The sequence below is a fragment of the Heteronotia binoei genome, chromosome 5, assembly GCF_032191835.1.
Source record: "Heteronotia binoei isolate CCM8104 ecotype False Entrance Well chromosome 5, APGP_CSIRO_Hbin_v1, whole genome shotgun sequence".
Classification (NCBI taxonomy): domain Eukaryota; kingdom Metazoa; phylum Chordata; class Lepidosauria; order Squamata; family Gekkonidae; genus Heteronotia; species Heteronotia binoei.
The window spans coordinates 26,824,889-26,835,528 of NC_083227.1; the positions used below are offsets into that span (position 1 = coordinate 26,824,889).

Here is a 10,640-nt window from a genome sequence, read left to right on the forward strand (position 1 = left end):
ACAATGGGCCCTGAGAAGAGGCAGTAGTGATCAGGAGAACCTGTCAGCAGAGAACAGTCTCCCTCAGAGGCCAGTGGCTGTCTGATGGGGTTCTTGCCTGATGAGGCTGGCAGTTGGCAGGGGAGAGCAGAATCAGTCAATGGCACACCAGAGACATGAGCCAATCCTGCATAGGCCACATCCAACCAAAGAAAGTGCTTAGATTTGCCACTGTGGTAAGGCTTTTATATATTACTGATGATAAGTCAACACAATCAACAGAATGGGACACCCAGGATTTGAACAATGCAACAGGATCTGGGACAAAGCTGGAAAAACACATAAGTATTAACAGGACATGTTAAATGATGCTAACAAATTACATAGCAGGATCTTACAGCAACAGACAGTATGAACTGTATATAGCAGGGGTGGCCAACGGTAGCTCTCCAGATGTTTTTTGCCTACAACTCCCAGGGCTGATGGGAGATGTAGGCAAAAAACATCTGGAGAACTACCGTTGGCCACCCCTGGTATAGAGTACCATAGTCCATAGTCTTTAACTCTTTACCCAAGTATTTCAGAACCACTTTGTTACAATAAAGCCTTATGTTAAAACAAAAACAAACTGCTCTTCAATAATTCAGTTTTGCATAGTTTGCAGAAAATAGAAAGTCAGGAGGGTGGCAGTTCATCCTGACCCATTGGGTGGGCCATGACAGAAAATGCACATGTACAAGCCGTTTTTGATCTCTGGGTTTAATTGTGAAGTGAACACACGTTAGCTCTTTCTCACAAACAGATGCATGTGTATACATGCCAGTTGTACATGTGTTCACTGTAACACGAACAGAAGACTCTTTCATGTCAATTTAGATGCAAATTTAGACGTGTACTCCTGACGTGATCAGTTTCTGTATTCCAGTAACCTTTTATCACACCCACAGATGCAGAAGGAATGGATCCTGTACACCACCTATGTAAAAACAAACCTACTGAAACAACTCCATTAAAGTAGAGGTCCTCCACTTTTTTGAGCATACGGGCACCTTTGGAGTGTGGTGGCTGCAGCCTCAAAATGGCTGCCACAGGAGGCAGAGGTGGCTAGAAAATGGCTGCCACGAGTGACGATCCTTGTGCTGTGGTGACAGCCAAAGTCACAATTCTACAAATCTGCACAACCTCCTGATGGTCCCTGGGTTTTGGCCACTGTGTGACACAGAGTGTCGGCCTGGATGGGTCACAGACCTGCTCCAACATGGCTTCTCTTATGTTCTTAACCAATCAAACCCCCAGTGCTCAATCAAAAACCTTGCTGGGTAATAACCCCACTTAGCTCCACCCACTTTCTAAAAGCACTTTGTGGGTGCTGGGAAAGGTGTCCTTAAATGCCATTGCACCCCATAGGCACCATGCTGGGGATCCCTGTATTAAAATATGCACAAAAGTCACAAACGCATCATAATCCTTCGGTAAGGAGATGGCACATAAGAAGAATACGGTAGATTTATACCCCGCCCTTCTCTCTTAATCAATCTCAGAGTGGCTTACAATCGCCTTTATCTTCTTCCCCCACAAGAGACACCCTGTGAGGTGGGTGGTGTTGAGAGAGCTCTTACAGCAGCTGCCCTTTCAAGGACAGCTCTGCGAGAGCTACGGCTGATCCAAGACCATTCCAGCAGGTGCAAGTGGAGGAGTGGGGAATCAAACCCAGTTCTCCCAGATAAGAGTCCGCGCACTTAACCACTGCACCAAACTGGCTCTGTCTGCTTATCTAAGTTCAGGGGGAGGCTAATACGGGCACTTCTCCCCCTGCGTGAATTCTCCGATGTCTGATAAGGTTTGTGCTCTGGCTGAAGCTCTTCCCACAGGCTAAGCATTTATATGGTTTCTGCCCGGTGTGAATCCTCTGATGTTTAACCAGCCCCGACTGATCGCAAAAGGTTTTGCTGCAGTCTGAGCATCTGTACGGCTTCTCCCCCGTATGGATTCGCTGGTGGGACGTCAGGTGCGTGCTCTGGCTGAAGCTCTTCCCGCACTCCAGGCATTTATACGGACGCTCCCCCGTGTGGATCGTCTTGTGGTTGATCAGCCCCGACTGGTTACAGAAGCCTTTGCCGCACTCTGAGCATTTATACGGCTTCTCCCCCGTGTGGATGCGCTGGTGCGAGGTCAGGCTGGTGCTGTGGCGGAAACTCTTCCCGCACTCGGAGCACTGGTATGGTTTCTCCCCCGTGTGGATTCTCTGGTGCTGGATCAGACTCGTGCTCTGGTTGAAACTCTTGCTGCATTCTGAGCAGCTGTAGGGCCTCTCCCCAGTGTGGATTCTCTGGTGTGAAGTCAAGTGTGTGCTCTGGCTGAAACCCTTTCCACACACAGAGCACTTGTAAGGTTTCGGTCCGGAGTGGAGCAACTGACACTCAGGGAGGTTTTTTTCCCAGCCGAAACTCTTGCCGAATTTTAAACTTTTGTTTGGTTTCTCTCCTGCGTGAATTCTCCAACGAGCACTGAGATGCTTGCTCCTTCTCTTTTCGGTTTGCACATGCTCAGCTGGGTTTCTTTGGAAGTCTGTGTCCTGGCAAAGGACAGATTTCTCCTTTTTCTCTGTGTGGTTCCCTGCTTGCTGTTCCAGTCTGTCTCGATCCCAAAAGTTCTCCTTAAGCATCTCATCCCTTATTCTCACCGGGGACATGCTGGGTGAACCACCTTCCTCCATTTCACTTTCCCAGCTGTCACCTGATGGAATAAAAAAAAAATGTGGAGTGAGCAGCAATGTGGAGTAGTGGTACAATTAATTAATATGGCATTGTGTGTGGAATAGCCAGGAGATCCCTGGAGAAATTATTTAGCTGCCGAAGCTGTAGCTCAGGAATGTCAAACATGCAGCCTGGGGCCGAATCAGGCCCCCGGGGGGCTCCTATCAGGCCCACGAGCAACTGGCTCTTGTCTGCTTGCTTCTCCCTCTCTCTTGCTTCCTTCTGCATCACAGCTTGCTTTACGAGGCTTGCTCAGTCACACAGGAGCTACAGAGCAAAACCTTGATTTTCTCCATTGGCTGAGGCTCCTCCCTTGGGGAGGAAGGGGGGAGGGATAGCTTGCTTTGCCAGACTCTCCCAATTGCACAGCAGAGCTAATGAGCCAAGCCTCTCTTCCCTCTATTGGCTGAGGCTCCTCCCCCTCCTGGTCCCCTGGGGGAGGAAGGAAAGCGCCAGAGCTTCCTTTGCCCAGTACCCTGGACCCCATGGGAGAAATACAAAGAAAGCACTTTTAAGATTGAGTGCTAATTTTTAAAGTTTTTTCAAGGTTTTTTTTTTCAAAACAAAAGACTTTGTGTTTGTCTGTGGCTTTATAGAGTTTATATCTCTGCTACCTAATCGTAAATAGGTACACACAGGGCCCAGTCCAACCCAACAAGGCTTGGCCCAACAAGGTCTCATTTATGTCAGTTTTGGCCCCCATAACAAAAGAGTTTGACACCCCTGCTGTAGCTCTTTTTTGGTACCACTAGGTGGCGAGCTATGGTTATTTTTAGGCTGAGAGTGCCCTGACTTTCCTAAAGTCACTCAAGTGAGGAAGTGGGGGAATCAAACCTGATTCTCCAGATTAGAGTCCACTGATCTTAACCGCGGCACCAAACTGGCTCCCAGGTAGTGGTCAGAGCAGTGAGCATGGCCTGGGAAGATCTGAATTCAAATTCACTACCCATGAAGCTTTCTAGATAACCATGTGCTAATTCCTCTGTCAGCTGAACCTACATTGCTGGGTTGTTGTGAGTGGGGTTGTTGTAAGCTCTTGGAGCATTGGCTACATCAGCGGGGTGTTGTGGCCTAATATGCAAAGGAGCTCCTGCTAGAATTCCATCCCTGCATGAACCAACGCTTAGTGAAAGAAGTCTGCCTAGTTGATTCTCTTGGCTTCCACCATCTTGGAAAGAGGCTTCTGCCCAGAACCACAAAGGAAGGGGAGGGGGCAGAAAGTGGAACAAAACCAATAGCCCCCCCCCCCCCCCCTTTATGCAGACAGTAGTGACAGGCAGCGGTTATCTGAACTACAGTGGGTTGAGGAGAAACATCAGCAGGAAAGAGCCGTCCCTGGGCTCTCTGAGGGGAGAAAAACTTGCACGCAAAATGGCTTCCCTTCTTACCCAGCAGGCTGGAGTCTCCAGTATCTTCCTGCTTGGTTTCTGAGCAGTGTTGCTTCTCTTCCACTGCCGACAGGGCCTGGTTTGCCTTGGAGAAACAAACCGCCTCTTCCGCAAAAGCCACCTGCAACAGCAGAGAGGGATTGTTTCAGGACAAAATATGAGGGCTGGGGAGGAGAGGGGGGAGAAATGATTCCTGCCCTTTGCATGCACTTAGCAACATTATCCCTATTGCTAGACCATCAGACTAGGACCTGTGTTCAAATCCCCACTCATTTCTGAAACACGATGGGGATGATCTTTGGGCCACAAACTCACTCTGCTTAACTTAATTTTCAGGGTTGTTAGTCTAAAATGTGGAAGGGAAGAGAATGTAAGAAAAGCCCTGCTGGATTGGATGAGTGATCCACGTAGTTCAGTATCCTGTCTCATACAGTGGCCAACCAGTTCCTCTGGATGGCCACCAACAGGGCAGAGAGGCTGAGGCCTTCGTAAGAACATAAGCAAGCTCTGCTGGATCAGACCAGTGGTCCCTCTAGTCCATCATCCTGTCTCACACAGTGGCCAAACAATTCCTCTGGATGGCCAACAACAGGGCAGAGATGCCGAGGCCTTCATAAGACCATAAGTTGAGCTCTGCTGGATCAGATAGTAGTCCATCTAGTCCAGCATCCTGTCTCACGCAGTGGCCAACTGATTCCTCTGGACAGCTAGCAACAGGGCAGAGAAGCTGACGCCTTCCCCTGATGTTGCCTCCTGGCTCTGGGATTCAGAATGGCTCTGAACGTGGAGGTTCCCTTTAGTCACCATGGCTAGTAGCCACTAATAGCTGACTTATGCTGAATCAAACCACTGGCCCATCAAGGTCATTCTTGTCCACTCAGGCTGGTAGTGGCTCTCTAGAGTCTCTGGCAGAAAAGGGTCTTTCACATCACCTACTGCCTGGTCCCGATAAGTGGAGATGACAGGGATCGAAGCTGCAGGCTGAGTTGAAAAAGAAGAGATTATTTTTATACCCTGCTCTTCACTACCCCCGTGCCACAGAATGTTAAAGCTGCAGTACTGCAGCCCTAAGCTCTGCTCATGACCTGCGTTCAATCCCCAGTGGAAGCTGGGTTTTCAGGTAGCCGGCTTAAGGTTGACTCAGCCTTCCATCCTTCCGAGGTTGGTAAAATAAGTCCCCAGCTTGCTGGGGGGAAAGTGTAGATGACTGGGGAAGGCAATGGCAAACCACCCCGTAAAAAGTCTGCCGTGAAAATGTGAAAGCAATGTCACCCCAGAGTCGGAAACAACTGGTGCTTGCACAGGGGACTTTTCCTTTCCTTCACTACCCAAAGGAGTCTCAGAGTGGTTTATAATCACCTTACCTTCCTCTCCCCACAACAGACACCCTGTGAGGCAGGTGGGGCTGAGAGAACTCTGAAAGAACTGTGACTGACCCAAGGTCACCCAGCTGGCTTCGCGTGGAGGAGTGGGGAATCAAACCCGATTCTCCAGTTCAGAGCCTGCTGCTCTTAACCACTGCACCACACCACTGAGCCATGGACCCCCTCCCTAAAATTAATAAGAGCGACTGCATAAATTAGCTTGCTCGGGGGTCATTTTTCCCGATCGAAGACAAAAAATGTGTGAGCCCAAGGCTAAAAAGCTGTGAGCTAGCTCACACTAACTCAGCTTAGAGGGAACATTGGTCTTGACCCCCATTCCCCAAAGAAATTGAGGTGACAGGAGAGGAGGGTTCTACACTATTTCCCCAAAGAAATAACAGAACGAACGGGTCTCACCTGATTTTCCTGCCTCTGGGCCTCTCGCTGCCTTTGGAGGAACTCCTCAGCCAGGGCCACTGCCTGGGAGCAGGTCTCTGGGCCACAGTCCCTCACCCAGGCCTGGATTTCTGGAGGCAAGACAGTCAGGAACTGCTCCAAGATCAAGAGCTCCAGGATCTGCTCCTTGGTGAGTCTCTCCACCTTCAGCCACTGAAAGCAAAGCTCCTGAAGCCGGCTGTGAGCCCCCCGCGGCCCTTCAGCCTCCTGGTAGCAGAACTGCCGGAAGTGCTGGCGAATCTTCTCTCTGCTCATGGCATCTCCTTGCAAGATGGCTGCCTTGACCTTCCCATAATCCTCTCTGTCTCGAGCCTCCAGCCTAATATAAGCCTGTTTGGCTTCCCCACTGAGGGCTGGCAGGAGACGAGCCACCCACTCGTTGTTGGGCCAGTGACAGGCTTCAGCCACTTGCTCGAAGGAGGCCAAGAAGGCCTTAGTGTCGTCCCAGGGTGCAGGTTGCACCAGTAACTCTGGGATTTCCTTCCCTGACCGAGGAGACTCCACTGTCCTCAGGAACTCTTGCCACTGGTCTTCCCAGCGCAGGGCCAAGCCTTCTCCAGGTTCCTCCTTCACCTGATACAGATTCATTGTAGTCAGGTACCCCTCATTACTCCCCAATGGTGTTACTTCAGGGGCATTACTTCTCCCCTTCAAGTCCATCCTAGGGTTGTGACCCACACTATCCCGGAGAGCATGAGTGGTTTTACTCCCTGATGCCTCCCCTCTTGTACACCCTGTGGGGCCCTGTTCCTCCATTTTCATCCTTGGATGAAATCACAAAGGTCACATCACACGATGGGAAACTCTAGGACAAATCACTGCGATCCAGACATGATCTTTTCTACCTGGAGAAAATGAAACAGGTATAATTGATATCATAAGAAGAGCCCTGCTGGATCAGATCAAGGGTCCATTTAGTCCAGCATCCTGTCTCACTCAGGAGCCAATGAGTTCCTCTAGAGGGCCAACAACAGGACATAGAGGCTGAGGCTTTCATAAGGACATCAGAAGAATCCTGCTGGATCAGACCAGTGGTCCATGTAGTCCAGCATCCTGTCTCACACAGTGGCCAACCAGCTCCTCTGGAAGGCCAGCAACAGGGCAGAGAGACGGAAACCCTCATAAGAACAGCCCTGCTGGATCAGACCACGTCCAGCATCCTGTCTCACACAGTGGCCAGCGAGTTTCTCTGAATGGCCAACAATAGGGCATAGAGGTTGAGGTCTTCCCCTTATGTTGTATGAACTCCAATCCCATGGTTTTAATAACATTTCCCCTTTTTTATGCACATAATTTGAATTCTAAGATATCACATTTTGCATGCTAAAAAAGCAGCCTTTTAGGAAACCAAATCTTTATTTAGCAGAGCCATGTCCATAGCCCATAGTCAGTAAATAATGAAAAACAGTGAAACTGTCAGAGGAGGAGGTGAGGTGGACTGGATCCTGTGCTGATGATCTTTCCCCAGACTTCCTGAGAAGAGATGGTCTGGGTTCAAAACAATGCTGTAAGAACATAAGAGAAGCTGACTGTGTTGGACCAGGCCAATGGCCCATCCAGTCCAATACTCTGCGTCACACAGTGGCCAAACCCAATTGCCATTAGGAAGTCCACCAGTGGAGCCCGAACTCCAGAAGCCCTCCTACCATTGCCCCCCAAATATTAAGAATACAGAGCATCCCCAAATATTAAGAATACAGAGCCAGTTTGGTGTAGTGGTTAAGTGTGCGGACTCTTATCTGGGAGAACCAGGTTTGATTCCCCACTCCTCCACTTGCAGCTGCTGGAATGGCCTTGGGTCAGCCATAGCTCTTGTAGGAGTTCTTGAAATGGCAGCTGCTGTAAAAAGCACTCTCAGCCCCACCTATCTCACAGGGTGTCTCTTATGTGTTGGGGGGAGGTAAAGGAGATTGTGACCGCTCTGAGACTCTGAAATTCAAAGTATAGGGCGGGATATAAATCCAATATCATCATCTTCTTCTTCCCTGCGCCTCTGGCACTGGGGAATTCAAGGGGGAGGAAAGGGCAGTGGTATCTCACAAAAACTCATATTGAAATATCTTGGGTGCAGGTTTTTTGCATCACTTGTTCCCTGGCCCTCTTCACTGAAAATGCTGGGGACTGAACCTGGGGCCTTTTGCATGCCAAGTCAGACACAGCCCCCTCCTTAAACAGACCTACCTTTTACTGAGTTAGATCCTTGGCCTACCCCGGGGTGGCCAAACTGTGACTCGGGAGCCACATATGGCTTTTTCACACATATTATGTGGCTCTCAAACCTCCCCCCCCCCCCGTCAGCTTGGAGAAGGCATTTGCCTCTTTAAATCACTTCTCCAAGCCAAGCCAGCTGACAGCTTGGAGAATGCATTTAAAGTTGCTTTCTTTCCACCTCCCCTCATCTATTTGCTTTCTTTCCATCTTTCCTTCCTTCCTCAGGGCTTTCAAACATCTGACATTCATGTCTTGCGGCTCTCAGACACCTGCCACTTATTCTATGTGACTCTTACATGAAGCAAGTTTGGCCATCCAACTGATCTACCAACTCCTTTCAATAGGAGACACCCAGAATCAAACCAAGAACTCCACCCACCCATCCCCGACATGTCAAGCAGATGCTCTACCACTGAGTCGCACTAAATCAAACCAAGGTTTTCTCCAGAAATCTGGACCTCTGGCTCAAAGGGCAGAAAGCAAGCCTGGAGCCACTTCTCTCTCTCCCACCCCCAGTGACAAAGCTTCCCCAACTCACCCCAAAGGCAACTGCACCCCACATCTCTGAACAAAGACAAAAAGGGGGGGGGGGGGGATTCTTGCAAATCGCTTTCCCCTTTTCCTTTGCTTGAGCTGGAAGGACGCATCAAAGGCTGGAGCACATCAGAGAGGAGCAGAGAGCCCCTTCTCCAAATGTCCTGCTCCACAGGGCGCTGCCCCCGCCCTTCCTTGAGGATGCACTCCCCACCTCCGATGCCCCTCCCTGCAGGAGTTCCTCTTCTTCAAAGGCAAAAGGCCGGTCTCTCTGCGTCCTCTCTAGGAAGCGGAGCTCTGTCGACTTAACTCTTTCAAAACCGCCGCTGCAGCTTGCCGATGTCAACTGGTCTGTTATGCCCAGGGGTCATTTCGTAGAAAAAGAGGTGCCGGTGCTCATTAGCATAACTCATTTGCATATGCCACACACCCTTGACATCACCGGAAGGTGTAATAAATTATATCAGCTCAGCATATACCTTAAAATGCTTCTTGAATTAGAATTGAATAAACCTATTTTTTGAGGTAGAAGCACCAAGTTTTCGGCATAGCATCCGATGCCTTTCTTCAAAACGCCCCCTCACGTTTTGAAGATTGGACCAAAAGGTCCAATTCTATGAGCCCCTGAAGAGGTGCCCCTATCCTTCATTATTTCCAATTGAGGAAAGCATTTAGAAGGTGTGCAGTCCTTTTAAATGTGATGGCCAGAACTCCCTTTGGAGTTCAATTATGCTTATCACAACTGTGCTCCCGGCTCCACCCCCAAAGTCTCCTGGCTCCACCCCCAGAGTCCCCAGATATTTCTTGAATTGGACTTGGCAACCCTACCTCTTGTTGGCCCTCCAGAGGAACTGGTTGGCCACTGAGTGAGACAGGATGCTGGACCGCTAGCCTGATCCAGCAGGGCTCTTATGTTGCTACTAGATATTTATTTTCCTGACTCATATCTATCACAGACACAGCTCCCAAATCAAAATCTCATTTATTCGAAACCGAGCTTTCCTAGAGCTACTTTCCCCACACCACCCCCAAGTTTTTCTTAAAATGTCAAAGATCCTGCAAATTCAAGACAGAGCAGGGGCCTGAATGTATAGAAATTACAATAATCTTCATATGAGGTGTTATGTATTGGAACTAGAACTTGCCTTAAGGGTCTATCAGAGAAGAAGAAGAAGAAGACGATATTGGATTTATATCCCACCCTCCACTCCGAATCTCAGAGCAGCTCACAATCTCCTTTATCTTCCTCCCACACAACAGACACCCTGTGAGGTGGGTGGGGCTTTGAGACTCTTCTCAGAAGCTACCTTGTTGTGTCTTGCAATTCAGTCCCGAGTGGACGCTACAGAGGTGACCAGTGGAAGTCCACTGGTCCCCAGATGTAGCTCCACAAATACGCCCAGGATTGGACCTGGCCAGACTGAGGCTTGCCCCGGGGTATGTATATAATCAGGACCCAGCCCGCGTTGCCTCGCCTTGTGATGTACTCACTAATAAAGCATGTTGCCTTCAACATGTCTCATCACTCAGTACATTACATGCCCTTTCAAGGACAACCTCTGCCAGAGCTATGGCTGACCCAAGGCCATTCCAGCAGGTGCAAGTGGAGGAGGGGGGGGATCAAACCTGCTTCTCCCAGCTAAGAGTCCACACACTTAACCACTGCACCAAACTGACTTTGCTGAGCTTGAGGCCCCATAACAATAGCCACCTGGATTCTGGGAGGAGGCCAATCAGGAGTCATTGGGCCAGCTCCTGTACCTATAGTTATGTATGTTGGGTTTTGGAATGGGGTTGTTTGCATGTAAATAAGCAGGGCCCTTGGCCCCGCGAGCCACTTAGGGTTGCCAAGTCCAATTCAAGAAATATCTGGGGACTTTGGGGGTGGAGCCAGGAGACTTCAGGGGTGGAGCCAGGAATAAGGGTGTGATAAGCATAATTGAACTCAAGGG

At 49.6% G+C, this 10,640-nt stretch overlaps 1 protein-coding gene across 1 annotated transcript; it reads right to left on the reverse strand.

Moving 5' to 3' along the window:
• Window positions 1–208: 208 nt before the first annotated feature.
• On the reverse strand, window positions 209–8,871 carry LOC132571276 (zinc finger and SCAN domain-containing protein 30-like). The gene is made up of 4 exons (XM_060238030.1): window positions 8,693–8,871; window positions 5,905–6,788; window positions 4,124–4,244; window positions 209–2,715 (listed from the first exon to the last, which is right to left on the reverse strand). Exons 2-4 carry the CDS (start codon window positions 6,703–6,705, stop codon window positions 1,760–1,762), a joined length of 1,878 nt encoding a protein of 625 aa, XP_060094013.1. The 5' UTR covers window positions 6,706–6,788; window positions 8,693–8,871; the 3' UTR covers window positions 209–1,759.
• Window positions 8,872–10,640: the final 1,769 nt, after the last annotated feature.